At 48.5% G+C, this 13465-nt stretch overlaps 1 protein-coding gene across 1 annotated transcript in view; it reads right to left on the bottom strand.

Annotated features, from left to right (window-relative positions):
* The window catches only part of LOC308581097 (C-type lectin domain family 2 member D-like), a 68575-nt gene that overhangs the window by 2192 nt on the left and 52918 nt on the right, over window positions 1-13465 (bottom strand). Inside the window, exons 4-6 of the mRNA XM_081183571.1 lie at window positions 1193-1383; window positions 984-1090; window positions 254-357 (exon numbers count right to left, since the gene is read on the bottom strand). Coding sequence (XP_081039697.1) covers window positions 254-357; window positions 984-1090; window positions 1193-1383 — 402 coding nt within the window. The remainder of the gene's footprint in view (window positions 1-253; window positions 358-983; window positions 1091-1192; window positions 1384-13465) is intronic.

Here is a 13465-nt window from a genome sequence, read left to right as displayed (position 1 = left end):
AGGGACATGTTTCCTGTCTCTCTCTCTCCCAACATTGCCCAGGAAAATGCAAATCTGCACCAAACCCAAAATCTGGACAGCCCAACGAAATCAAGTAAGGTTTTTCCTCCATCAACACCTACAGATTCAATAGCTAGGGTGGACAGCCTAATCACTCTCTTCGGTTGTGGAGGCTACAGGGGGTCAGCACATTATGCATACCTCATTGCGTGTGATCTGCATGACTTAGATGCCTGTGCTGTTTCTCATTTACCAACTGGTTTGCTGCAGATCCAGCGTTCTTCGCTTCCTCTGCTGCCACTAGCAACACCCAGGTGGTTCAAGTAAGCACATGTTCCTCCTCCCCGGATTTCAAACCTAAAAAGCAACAGAATGTAGAAATGGTATCCCTAAGAATAAGTATAAGACCATGCAACTGAAAAGAGCCCCCCCCCCAATGTATGTACCTGAAAAGAGATCCCCCAATGTATGTACAGGAAGCCCTGGAAGCTAATTTTCACCTGAAGAAAACTGCAGAAGGCAGCTTCATTTATATTAATTTAATACATTCACATTTTAGACTATGTGATCTTGGCTCAGGGCTCAGCAAATGGTACAAAAACCCCTGACTCCAGAAGAGGAGTGGAAATATTGACACACACTCAGGCTGGGTGACTCAATGGCACCCCTATGAAGGCTTCACCTGGGGCAAAATCCTGGCCCCCTGGCCCTAGGCCCCCACCACTGTAGCTATGTCTCAGTCCTCCCACCTGAATAAATTCAAAAGTGTGTGTGTGTGTGTGTGTGTGTGTGTGTGTGTGTGGAGGGAGGGGGGGAAGAGAGAGAGAGAGAGAGAGAGAGAGAGAGAGAGAGAGAGTTTTTCAAAAGCAAAACATGCTGCATAGCCCAGACATTTAAATGGCTGGTTCTGCCAAATTTCTAGTTTCTGGACTTTGACATTTATTTCTTGACACACAATGTGGGGGGGGGGAGAGAGATCTCACCATTTATTGAAAATGGTGCCATCGATCCATCTCCAAGGTTCCTGGTCATTCATCCTTTGGAGACCAATCCAGTGGTCAGCAGCACCTTTGTACCGTCTCAAGAAGATCTTAATAAAGAAAAGAAGTGTCAATACATTTCCAACCCTCATCCAAGTGGAGAATCAACTCCATTTAAGGCTTCAGACTCTGCTCTGCATCTTTCCACTCACCATCTCCTCTTGGGAGTCAATCACGACCAAAGAGGCATCGAAAGAGGCACAGTAATTCTGGCTAGAAGTCCAGTTTCTGTCACTGTCCGAAAAATAGTAACATTTCCTTTGGTAGCCAATCCAGCCGTCTGGACAGCATTCAGTTGGAGTGGAAGGAGAAGGTAGGGCGGTTGGGAATACTGCGCTTGTCCCTAGAAAGGTATCAGAAAGTGAGACAGATCACTATCTATAGCTTATAAATAGTCCTACCCAAAATAAAGGTCAGGCAATATACTCCACTCATCAACATTATATCTGTGTGCTGCCTTTCCACAAAAGGAATCCTGCTCAAAGCAGCTTGCAACAAAGTAAATGGGAACACATCTCAAGCATCATAAGGACAATCACATAAAAATACAGTATAACAACATAATTGCAAATACACCACACACAAAAACTGTGTGCAGGAGGTCTCCAGTTGACCCCCATCATCTCCAGGGGGCCTGGATAAGGGTGGGGAAATGAGGGTAGGAGGTAGGGCAGAAAGCCCAGGGCCCATCTGTGGCCACAAACTCAGGAGGTTGCAGGACATAGAGCAGCTTCTCTTGTGGCTCAACCATAGATAGTCAACCTCAATTGACTATCCGTGAAATACACAGCCAAGGTCTAGCTGACTCTCCCTGAGATAGGCCTTTGATTAGAATTGTATCGTACAATTTAAATCACTTGAAACTGTGTGTGCATTGTGTGTGCATATTGGTCTATTATTACAGTACATGAAGTCTGCCTTGACTGAATGTGGGCCTCCATCTGCAGCTGCTTCCAGGCTACCTCAACTGAATGCCAATAAAGCTATTCTAGCTGCTAAGGAGAGATTTGTGAGAGCAGGTGGCCCATAGATAAAATGGCAGAAGTTACAGCAAAGTGGATCTTCACTTACTTGATAAAGCAATTCCGATGACAAGGGCTACAACAATGATGATCAGAATGACATTACACACCAAGCTCATATTTTTGGTTACATAGTTGCACAAATCTACGGGGGAAATGAAGTGTTAGTGTTTCCTTGGTTTCAGCAAGATGCCAGACAAGTCCTTCTAGAAACTCTAGGCATTCTGCAAAATCTAGAGCTTCACAGCTAGGCTGGAGGGCAGCCCCACAAAGAACACAGTAGTAAGGATTTTAAGGGCAAAAGTAGAAAGGGACGGCAAGAACTGAATGGAATGGGATACATGCCAAATGCCACGTAGGCAATCCAGGAAGACAGAGGTTAGCACAACCCGTCGTGTGAATCAACGGATAGCCAATGTATGTACACATGTGCAAGGAGGGAAATTTGAAATGTAACCGTTTGTATAAACTGAGCACTTGCTCTTTTAGAGGGATTGTAACCCCACCCAGAACAGGCAAGTAGCCTATCTCCTGGCCATGCAGCTGTTGTAACATCTGTCCTGCTAAGGTGGACTTCCAGAAGTTATGCTCGTCAGTGTAAATTGCCTAATAGTGGCAGCCTTGTTAAATCCCCTGGTAGCACTCTGCCAGAAGGGAATCTCTATAGAGGCAGAAGGGGATATTTTGTTCATGCATCTCAAGCTAGTGCAGCAACCTCAAGCGATTACAGTGGAACCTCGACTTACCACCGCCCCTGCTGGCGAACAATTCGACTCGCGACTGCGGCAAACCCAGAAGTAAATACCGGGTTTGCCGCAATTTGCGCACACGCAGAAGTGGCTTCTTCGTCTGCACATGTGCAGAAGCAGCTGCCACCGTCTGCACATGCACAGAACAGCACTGCTGCCGAATGCGCATGCGCAGAATGGTGCTTCTACCAGCGACCCGGATCGACTCATGAACGGACATCTGGAATGGATTCCATATGTGAGTAGAGGTTCCACTGTATCCTGAAACCATTTTAATCTTGATTGTAAAACAAACCATTACGGGGATACATTTGGAGCTCTTGCACATTTCTGTATAACATAGGGTTGGTTCCAACACACCACAGGTAGATCCATTAATGTGCAAAACAAAATGCATTAAAATGAATGGTTCAACCAAACAACATTTTCCTGTGCTAGAAGAAGCTTTATTCATTCAATACAGGATAGTGAATTTTCAAGCTTGCCTCACCCAAATAAATCAAAATAGCAGTTTGTAGTACACAGGCTAGGATTAGCAGATGGACTAAGGTTGCTACAGTAATTATATACTGAGGATGGGATAACTGACAGTTAAAGAAAATCAGGTCCAAATGTAAGGACTAGCCAGCAAAGTGGTTCGTCAGTAATATGCAGCTCTGAGTGGCTGCTTTCAGCAGCTAATTTTATTTCAGTTAATGCCATGTCACCAGCATGTAAACATGCCAACACTTTGTTGGTCAGATTGGGTTCCTGGAAGAAAGAGGAACCAATATGTTTTGAACAATGTTCTGAAATAGTGTTGCATAATGCAAAGTCGAGCAGGGGATCTCTGCCAGGGGATTTGCACAGTATCTGTTGCTTCTTGATTTCCTAAGAATTTTTCTTAATTGTTTAAGAATTACAATTATAAATCACCCATTCGCATATAAATGTCAGTGTGGTCTACTGTAACAGACCACTCAACCCAGTCAGATAGACAGCATATAACAGCTATAACAAAGCATTTCCATGCCACTGTGCTAGTAAATTCTGTGGAGAATGCACCTGTATTTGCATATTTCTGGTCTCTTTGCTTATCTGTGGCTCTGTAGGTCTGTGTACAGCAGGAATGGGGGCCATGTGGTCCTCCAGGTGTTTTTGGTCTATAGGTCTCATCATTCCTGGCAGGGAGTGATGGGAGGAAGTTGGAATCTGGTGAGTCACAAGCTCTCCATTCTTGCTGTACATGGAAGGGGAACTGGAAGAGCAGCCAGGAATCTCTCTCCTCAAGGGCAGCCTCCCACCCTTCTCCTTATGCCTGCCTGCGTGAGGAAGGATAGTTCCATCTGAGAGAGGAACTAAGAAGAGTCGGAGAAGCCTTCCCCACCATTCAAACTGGGTACAGTCAGTAGTTTAGAGGAGCTGAACATGGTTTGAAAGAGGTATCGCTTCCCATGATGTAAAGGTATCTCTCTCCTACAACCATTCAATCTTGTCAAATCAATTTTCACACAAGTGTCTATGTACCTATCCTTTTCCAACTGCTTTTAACTGCCTGAATAAACTACAGTCTTCATGCATTTGATTAGTTGGCCGGCATTTTGCAGCTCTCATCCCAGCAGCAAATCCATAACTTTTCTGACAGTAAGGTAAAGGGACCCCTGACCATTAGGTCCAGTCGTGGACGACTCTGGGGTTGCGGCGCTCATCTCACTTTATTGGCCGAGGGAGCCAGCATACAGCTTCCGGGTCATGTGGCCAGCATGACTAAGCCGCTTCTGGCGAACCAGAGCAGCGCACGGAAACGCCGTTTACCTTCCTGCCAGAGTGGTACCTATTTATCTACTTGCACTTTGACGTGCTTTCGAACTGCTAGGTTGGCAGGAGCAGGGACCGAGCAACGGGAGCTCACCCCGTCGCAGGGATTCGAACTGCCGACCTTCTGATCGGCAAGCACTAGGCTCTGTGGTTTAACCCACAGCGCCACCCGCATCCCCAGTAGGCGCCACCCGTGCCTGACAGTAGGCGGAGACAAACTCATGACTCACTTACCATATAGAAAATGGCTCAGTTGAGAGAGGATTCCTCTTGCTTGTTTGGTGCTTCCCCCATCCTCTACTGCATCTAGATTCAAAGGGAGCTTTTGCCCTGCCTTTTCAGTTTCAGAGAAACCCATCTTTTCTTTCTCCCAGGAGGATTCACAGACCTCACAATAAATGCTACTCAGCTCTAGTTACACAGACTTTTGCAATTTCTTGAGATATGTTCAAAGCAGATCACTGGATTGCAGATTCAAGCCACTAAATCGTGTGCTTTCATCGAATACTTTGTCCAGCCAAGCTGCACTTAATATGTTTTCCACTTCCCTGTTTTGTCTTCGTGACTGATTTTATTCCTAATGAAATGAAAGCCTCTTCAGAGTCTGAAGCATCAGTTCTGTGCTTTTGCCTGAAAAAAATTCATCATAAAATCAGTTTTCGCCATAGCATCAACGTCCCAAGATTCCTCTATGGAGACAAAATTACAAAGCAGAGAAATAAATCATCTCTTCTTTAAGTCTTAAAACGGTGCAGTTTTACTTCCATACTAGTATAGTCTCCCTACAAAAGCCCTAAAGGTATATATTAATTTACAGAGCTGGAAAATTCATATATGAAATATTGCTTCTTTTTAGTAATATTTCTACATCTACATTTTCAGTAATATTTCTACATCTACTTGATGAAATGAAAGCATTGAGAAAAGTGAAAGGGAGGAGCCCTTGAGATAGCTGGAAGATGGCCAGTGTATTATATTCCCCCCCCCAGTCTCCTCCTACCCAGCTCCTCCTCCTCCTAAGCCTTATAAGGGAATGTCGCTCTCCTCTGCACACATTCCAGTTTCTCAACATCCTCCTTAAATGGTGGTGCCCAGAAACCCTCCTCCATTAAGCTTGGTTTCCAAGCCTTATGAAGAAAGGTCTCTCCCAGTGGCCGGGCAGCTGCTTAAGTCCTGGACCACGTGATCCCAGCCACCAGTGAGGACCCGCAGTCGCAGAACAGGAAGGGAAAAGCAAAACAAATACAGCCGCGAATTTAATAGAAGACCCAGGGCTTATAAATCTCCCTCTTCACCCGTTGTCCTGACAAAGCAGTCAGAAAGGAAGGCAGGGGGCCAACAAAAGCAAGCTGAAACGGGGGCGGCAGCGCATGCAAGGCTGCAATGAGGGAGAAGCAGGTAAAGCCAAATACAGTGGTACCCCGCAAGATGAATGCCTCGCTCAACGAAAAACGCGCAAGACGAAAGGGTTTTCTGATTTTTAGCCGCTTCGCAAGACAAATTTTCCTATGGGCCTTTCTCGCAAAACGAATTATTTTTTTTTGAGTTTTTCCCCACAGGCTCCCTCTAAACTTCAGTGGAGCGGGGCGGGCTGGGAGGGAATCCCTTGGCCCCCCGCCGAACTTCCCGAAGCTCTTTTGAAGTCCGGCGGGGGTCCAAGGGATTCCCTCACCGCCGCCCGCCTTTAGAAGCGCTCGGGGAAAGCAGCGTGCTTCGCTGCTTTGCCCAGAGTGCTTTTAAACGCGGGCGGCTGGGAGGGAATCCCTTGGACCCCAGCCGGACTTCCCGCAGCTCTTTTGAAGTCCGGTGGGGGGAGAAGGGCTTTTCTTCCCACCACCAGCCTTCAGAACAGCCTTCTGAAGGCTGGCGTGGAAAGAAAAGCCGTTCTCCCCCCGCCTGCCTACAGAAGAGGTTCGAGGAAAGAGGCGAAGGAGCGCTGCCCCTTCACCTCTGTCCCCGGAGCTTGCTGTTCTCCCCCGGCCTGCCTTCAGAAGAGGTCCGGGGACAGGCTGTCCCCGGACCTGGTCTGAAGGCAGTCTCCATAGGAACGCATTGATTGATTTTCAATGCATTCCTATGGGAAACCATGCTTCGCAAGACAAAAAACTCGCAAGACGACAAAACTCGTGGAACGAATTAATTTCGTCTTGCGAGGCACCACTGTAAGCCGGTAAAGCTATGGGCAGCAGCTGGTGGGGGGAATGTTGAGGCTAGGGGCTTGAGTGGCGCTTTAGAAGAGAAAACGGCTCCGTACAGTGAGCACGCTGAAGAAAGGAAATCGCCGCTGTAGGCAAAGGGGGACAAGAAGAATGCAAAGAGGAGCTTTTGCAGGCAAACTTCCACTGCTTAACTCTATGCCCCAGAGCCTTGCAATGTTGGAGGGGGGGTGCCACGAGAAAGAAAGCGAGAACGCAATCAGGGGCTCCCAAAAGGCAGAATTCCGCCCCTTTGCACTTTGAAGGTATCAAAATAAAGTGCCCGAAAGGCCGGAGCGCTGGAGCTTAAAAGGGACCAAAACAAAAGACACCCTATCAGCCCCCGCCGATCTATCAGCCCCCGCCCCCCGCAAGCCCGCGTGTAGACTCACAAAACACTGTAGCCGCGACAAAGACTCCCGCCAACGCCGTTAGAGCCGCCAAGCTGTTCCCACAACTCACCCCCGTACAGCCGCAGAGATATTTTCTTCGCAGCTTAATCAGCCGATGTCGCTGGTGCTGCGACCCGTGCCGCCGTAGCCACTGGGCTGCTGCGGCGAGAAAAACGCCCGCTGGTTGGCTGGCGCAGCCGCCCGAACCCAATCTGCAAAGAGCGCTCTTCAGCTGTTTCTCTTCGTCTGGGCTAATGTTGAGTGTGGTTCGGCAGAGCAGCAGGCAAAATGCAGGCGGCGGGCAACAGAAATTACTAAGAAAATCTCTAATAAATTCCCAAGGGAGCTGGAAAACAACATCTGGAGTGACTGCAGTGGGCAGCGAAGCCGAAACAAAGAAAAATAACCCAAACAAAAGGAAGACCAGGAGCCAAAGTCAGCAACATCCGTGCTGATTGAGAAAGCGAGCCAAAGAGGCTAGTGCCGCAGCTTAAATGGTCCCGGCCACGCCCCCTGGCCAGCGGATTGGCTGTCCGGGCTCAGACTATGTAAGTCTCCCAACCGCGGAGGGAAGTAGGTGGCCACCGGTCCACCGCAACTCCTCCCCACCGGAAAGTCAGCCGATTTGGCAACTTGCCTATTGCTGTGTTTGTTTATACACACCTATTGTCAGAAGCTGCTACTAAAACCCATTTCCTGGAACTGCTGTTAGCTGGTTTGAAGCCAACAGGGCGAGTCAGAAGTAAAAGGCGTGGAAGTTCCCTCTCCGCCTCTCATTCTTCTTTCTCCTGCCTTCCCCTCTGGCTTGGCACAAAGACTGTAATTTTATAAATACCTCTTATGTCTATTCTTACTTGCCTTTTCTTCAAAAGAAAATAACGCTATGCAAAAATCACATAGAAATTCTTTTTGCTCTCTGGCTAGCTCTCCTTCTCGTCTTCTTCCTGCCATGGAGGGGAAGGAGGGTCAAAGCAGCCTCCCGCCAATGATAGCGACAGGAGGAGCCGCTGGCCGTTGAAGCCTTGCGGTTGCTGCGTTCAGCTCCACCCCCGCTCCTCCTGCTGCTTATCTGCCATCCCCTCCCCGCCCAGAAAGGGAACTGACCCTACAGCAATCAGTCATCTATTTCCCTCGCAATCTGCAGGTGAGCTGATAAGACTGAACATTAACAAGAACACGGAAGGCTGTAAAAGGTCGAACAGTGGTACAGTTAGGAGATTATTGCCTCTGGACAGTGTGTCAGTTGTGGGGTAAAAGGTAAAGGACCCCTGGACAGTTAAGTCCAGTCAAAGGCGGCTATGGGGTTGCGGCGCTCATCTCGCTTTCAGGCCTTGGGAGCCGGCATTTGTCCATAGACAGCTTTCTGGGTCATGTGGCCAGCAGGACTAAACCACTTCTGGTGCAGGGGGACACTGTGATTGAAACCAGAGTGCACGGAAATGCCATATACCTTCCCACTGCAGTGGTACCTATTGGTCTACTTGCATTTTGATGTGCTTTTGAACTGCTAGATTGGCAGGAGCTGGGATGGACCAACGGGAGCTCACCCCATTGCAGGGATTTGAACTGCCGACCTTCCGATCAGCAAGTCGAAGAGGCTCAGTGGCTTAGACCAGGCACATCCAACTCCCAAGGAACTGCGATCTACTCAAAGTATAAAAAGACTGCCTGTGATCTACCCATTGTCATTGCTAGTAGTTACCGTATTTTTCGCCCTATAGGACGCACTTTCCCCCCCTCCAAAAATGAAGGGGAAATGTGTGTGCGTCCTATGGGGCGAATGCAGGCTTTTGCTGAAGTCTGGAGAGCTTCCAGGCTTCAGGAAGCTCTGCGCAACCCTCGGGAGATGGGCTCCGAGGGTTGTGCAGAGCTGCCTGCAGTCCCGGGCTCAGCGCAGCTCTGCGCGGCCATCGGGAGCGGGGCGTGAAGTCCCGCCCGGCTCCCGATGGCTGCACAGAGCTGCCTGCAGTCCCGGGCTCCGTGCACTTCTCCCCATCGCCAGCCCCACAAGCTCGGGGGACAGCGGGGAGGCGGAGTGCGCCTTCCCGCTGTTCCCCAACCTGGTTCTTGCAGCCCCGCACCTGGGGGGGGGGAAATAAAAATGTTTTACTTTATTTCCCCCCCCCAAAAAAAAAATTAGGTGCATCCTATGGGCCGGTGCGTCCTATGGGGCGCAAAATACGGTAAGTTGTTATGATTGGGGGGGGAGCCAAAGTTGTTCTGCTTCTTTTGGAAAGAATTCACCAGGTTGGTTTTAGGAGAAGGCGTATGTTAAATCAGTCGCTCAACAGTCAGCTCACCTCCTGCCTTCCCAAACTCTGCCACCCAGGCAAGGAAATCAACATCTCAAAGTGGGGGCAGGGAATGTAACAATCACTTAAGAGCAACAGGGAGATCACTTACAAAACTTTTTTTGACCATAGGAACGCATTAACTGGATTTCAATGCATTCCTATGGGATTTCGAGATTCGCAAGACGAAAAATTCGCTAGACGAAAAAACTCGTGGAACAAATTAATTTTGTCTTGCGAGGCACCACTGTATCTCAAGGGCCTTGTGGAAACAAAACTTAAACAATAAACTTTAAAACGAAACTTTAAGAATTCGTAAAGTACTTAGCACTGTTAAAACCAGGAACTGGGTGGGGGTGGGGAGTTAAACGACTCCCCCAAAATCCCAAGTCCCCACCACAACCTCTAAAAAGTAGTCTATAAAACTCTAGCAATAAGTGGATACCAGGTATCATACTGTTTCCTGCGACTATCCAATATAGAAGCAAATAATTGCCAAAATTCAACAGTTTGACCCATTTCCTTGGTTCCAATGGCTGATGACTTCTCTGGAAGAGGGGTATCCAGGGCTTTCCCTGCCTCTATAATCCCTGAGGCATAGAGTCACATACACCTCCCCCCTCCCCAGAAAGTGGGGAAAGATAACAATGGACCAGACAGATATCCCTTGATGGAGTTTGCTGAAGCCAGGTGTTCACAAAGCCCATCTTCAGGAAAGCCCTGAGGGCAAGGATAGGTGTAAATAGTTTTATTCTTCTCTTGGTGGTGGGTACTTAGTATGGGGATGAGGGACCAACTCCCTTCTCTTGCGGGGGTCCAATTAGTGCCATTGCCTTCTGTTAAGGGTTTGGGTGTAATCCTTGACGCCCCCCTTTCCATGGAGGCGCAGGTTACAGTAACAGCCAAGGCGACATTTTTCCACCTTCGCCGCATCAAGCAGTTGGTCCCTTACCTTTCCCGCCCCGACCTGGCCACAGTGATCCATGCAACAGTCATCTCCAGGCTTGACTACTGTAATTCGCTCTATGCAGGACTGCCCTTGAAGCTGTCCCAGAAACTCCAGCGGGTGCAGAATGCTGCGGCGAGGCTCCTCACGGGGTCTCTGCCATGGGGGCATATTCACCCAGTGCTTTTCCAGCTGCACTGGCTCCTGGTGGAGTACAGGGTCAGATTTAAGGTGCTGCTTTTGACCTTTAAAGCCCTTCACAGCCTAGGACCCTCGTACCTACTGGACCGCCTCTCCCGGTATGCCCCACGGAGAGCCTCAAGGTCCATAAATAGCAACACCCTAGTGGTCCCGGGCCCTAAGGAAGTTAGATTAGCTTCAACCAGAGCCAGGGCCTTCTCAGCACTGGCTGGTGGAACGCTGGTGGAACGCTGGTGGAACGCTCTGTCTCATGAGACCAGGGCCCTGCGGGATCTGATTTCTTTCCACAGGGCCTCTAAGAAAGAGTTGTTCTGCCTGGCCTTTGGCTTAGAATCAATTTGATTCCCTCCCCCCCCTTCTTTTTTCCTTTCTCCTCCTGTGATGAAGCTGCATTTTAATGTTTTAATTGTTTTAATGTATTTTATTCTTGTTTTTAAAGTTGTATTTCAATCAACTTGTTTTTATTATTGGTTGTTAGCCACCCTGAGCCCGGTCTTAGCTGGGAAGGGTGGGGTATAAATAAAATTTATTTATTTATTATTTATTATTATTACTTAGAAGGTGTCTGAATCTGATAAGGGGATGAATGATGGACTCTTGTTACCACGCAAGATCCCCTCCTTCATGGTGATACGTTGGGGATGTATCTGGAAATGTATTATGGGAAGGGGGGAAGGTCTTAAAAGTCTTAAAAGTCCACGAAACCCCATGCTCAGGGTTCCTACTCCATGTGTGTGAGAACCTTGTTGCAACAATAAAGATCAGGTCTGCTAACCACTGATTTGCTTCTTTACTTGGTTGGGGATTTCTTCTTTTGCTGACCAGGAGAGACACGCAGGGAGTGGCACCCTGACCAGCTGGGCAGCGGAGTAAACCTGCACCCAGAATTTTTCCGTAACAGCACTAAATCACTCAGTTTGTGCAATGAAGAAGAACACAACTCACTGCAGCAAACAATGTGCAGTGCAAGATGCATTGATGCATTGACCACTGACACGTCAAACACATTTGTAGCCCTGGGTTCCTCCTGGGGCTGCACCTGCCTGAGCATCACCTGAACGCCAGTCGTCCATGGGTCTCACTTACCTTGCCCCTCTGTGGGTGAAGTGGCAGGCTGGGGCAAGGCTGGGGGAAGGATCCCTCGAAGGCACCCTCCCTCGATCCCTCCTCCCCAAACAGGGACTTCAACCCCCTAAGTCCAGACTCAATGCCCTGGACTGGCTTCCTCCAGTCCACCTGTAGCATGAGGTTACCTTCCTCTCCTCTACAACCAGCCCCATCCTTCTGGGGTGAATTGAGCTGAACCCTTGACTAGACCGTGAGGGGGCAGTTGAGTGTCCAAGCAGAAATAATAGGCACTAATCTTTCCAACTTAAATCTTATTTCATGCACACACCCACATTGATTTACTTCATTGGTATCCAAGAATAAAAGCAGAAGGAAAGCACAAGCACTTTATTCTGAACTTAGAAGTGAATCTAAAGAAGCGGATCTAAAGAAGAATGCCTCAGCATTAGCAATTCCCCATTTTGACCTCTCTTTTTTTTTGTATACGCTTCCTCCCTTCACCTGGCTATTTTTGCAGCCTTAATCACTAACGTACTTACTATTAGTCTATGGATTTTTAAAAATGACTGCAGTTAAAGGCAGCTGACAGGGTATCAGCATACCTTCCAAGAGTCCCAATTTTCCAGGGACACTCCTGAAATTACGAAGGCCACCCTGGCTTCTGCTTTGATCTTGGAATGTCCCTGTTTCTCCCACCAGTTCTGCCACCACTGAGCTGAGGGAGGAGGATGAGCCGGTGCTTCTCCCGAGCGAAGGTGGCAAGGGACCACCCTGTTGCCTCTCCCCGGCCTCTTCCATGGCCACTGCTGCTGGCCTCCTCCGTTGGGGAGAGGCTGCCACCACTGAGGCCCAGCCCCACATGATGCGCCCCCTCTGAGGGGCACACAGGGGGCAGGGAGGGAAGAAAGGGGTCTTGATTACACTGGGCAACAATTTTTTTACTTTTTGAATGTTGTCTAGATTTCTACAACTGATTTAGGGTATTTTTGCACTGCTGAATCAGGAAATGGCATCCGTTTCTCTCCATCAGGTCAGGTTTACTGTAAACTGAATGGTGGGCATTGATAAAGGTAAGTACACGTAAATTGCATGTTGCTTCACCATTTTTCAAACTTCAGGGCTTGAACTTCCGTTTCTTGGAACTCCTGGAATGCTCAGCGGCAGGGAGGTCTCTCTTCAGAGTCCAATAGTAGTCAGCCATCATGACTGCGTCCCAGCGACCCTGATACCTGGTCTCCATCTCTTTCATGTCCTGATGGAATCTCTCCCCCTGCTCATCACTCATTGAACCCAGGTTCTCAGGAAACCGGACCATATGTGAAAATAGGTAGTGCATCTTGACGCTCATGTTGCAGGCCAGGTTTCTGAAAGCAGTCAGCATGTTGTTGACAAGTTCTGTGTAGTTTCTGGCCTTATTGTTGCCAAGAAAGTTCTTCACTACCAGAACAAATGTCTCCCATGCTTCCAGTTCCACTTCGTTCATTGACTTTCCAAACTCTGGATCTCTGATGAGCTGACGGATCTGAGGACCGTCAAAGATGCCAGTCTTCAACCTCTCCATGGTCAATCCTGGAAAAGCCTGGCACAAGTAAGTGAAGCAGTCACCATCCTTGTCTAGAGCCTTGGTGAACTGCTTGATTAAGCCGAGCTTGATGTGCCGCGGTGGGAAGAGTATTCTGTCTCTGTCCACCAGAGGGTCGGTGATGACGTTCCTCTCTTTGCAAGGCACCAATTCCTCCCGCACAGGCCAGTCCTTCTTTGTGT

The sequence above is a fragment of the Podarcis bocagei genome (assembly GCF_964188305.1).
Source record: "Podarcis bocagei genome assembly, chromosome: 2".
Lineage (NCBI taxonomy): Eukaryota > Metazoa > Chordata > Lepidosauria > Squamata > Lacertidae > Podarcis > Podarcis bocagei.
Note: the sequence above shows the minus strand (reverse complement) of the source record. Positions and strands in the feature narration are given on the sequence as shown.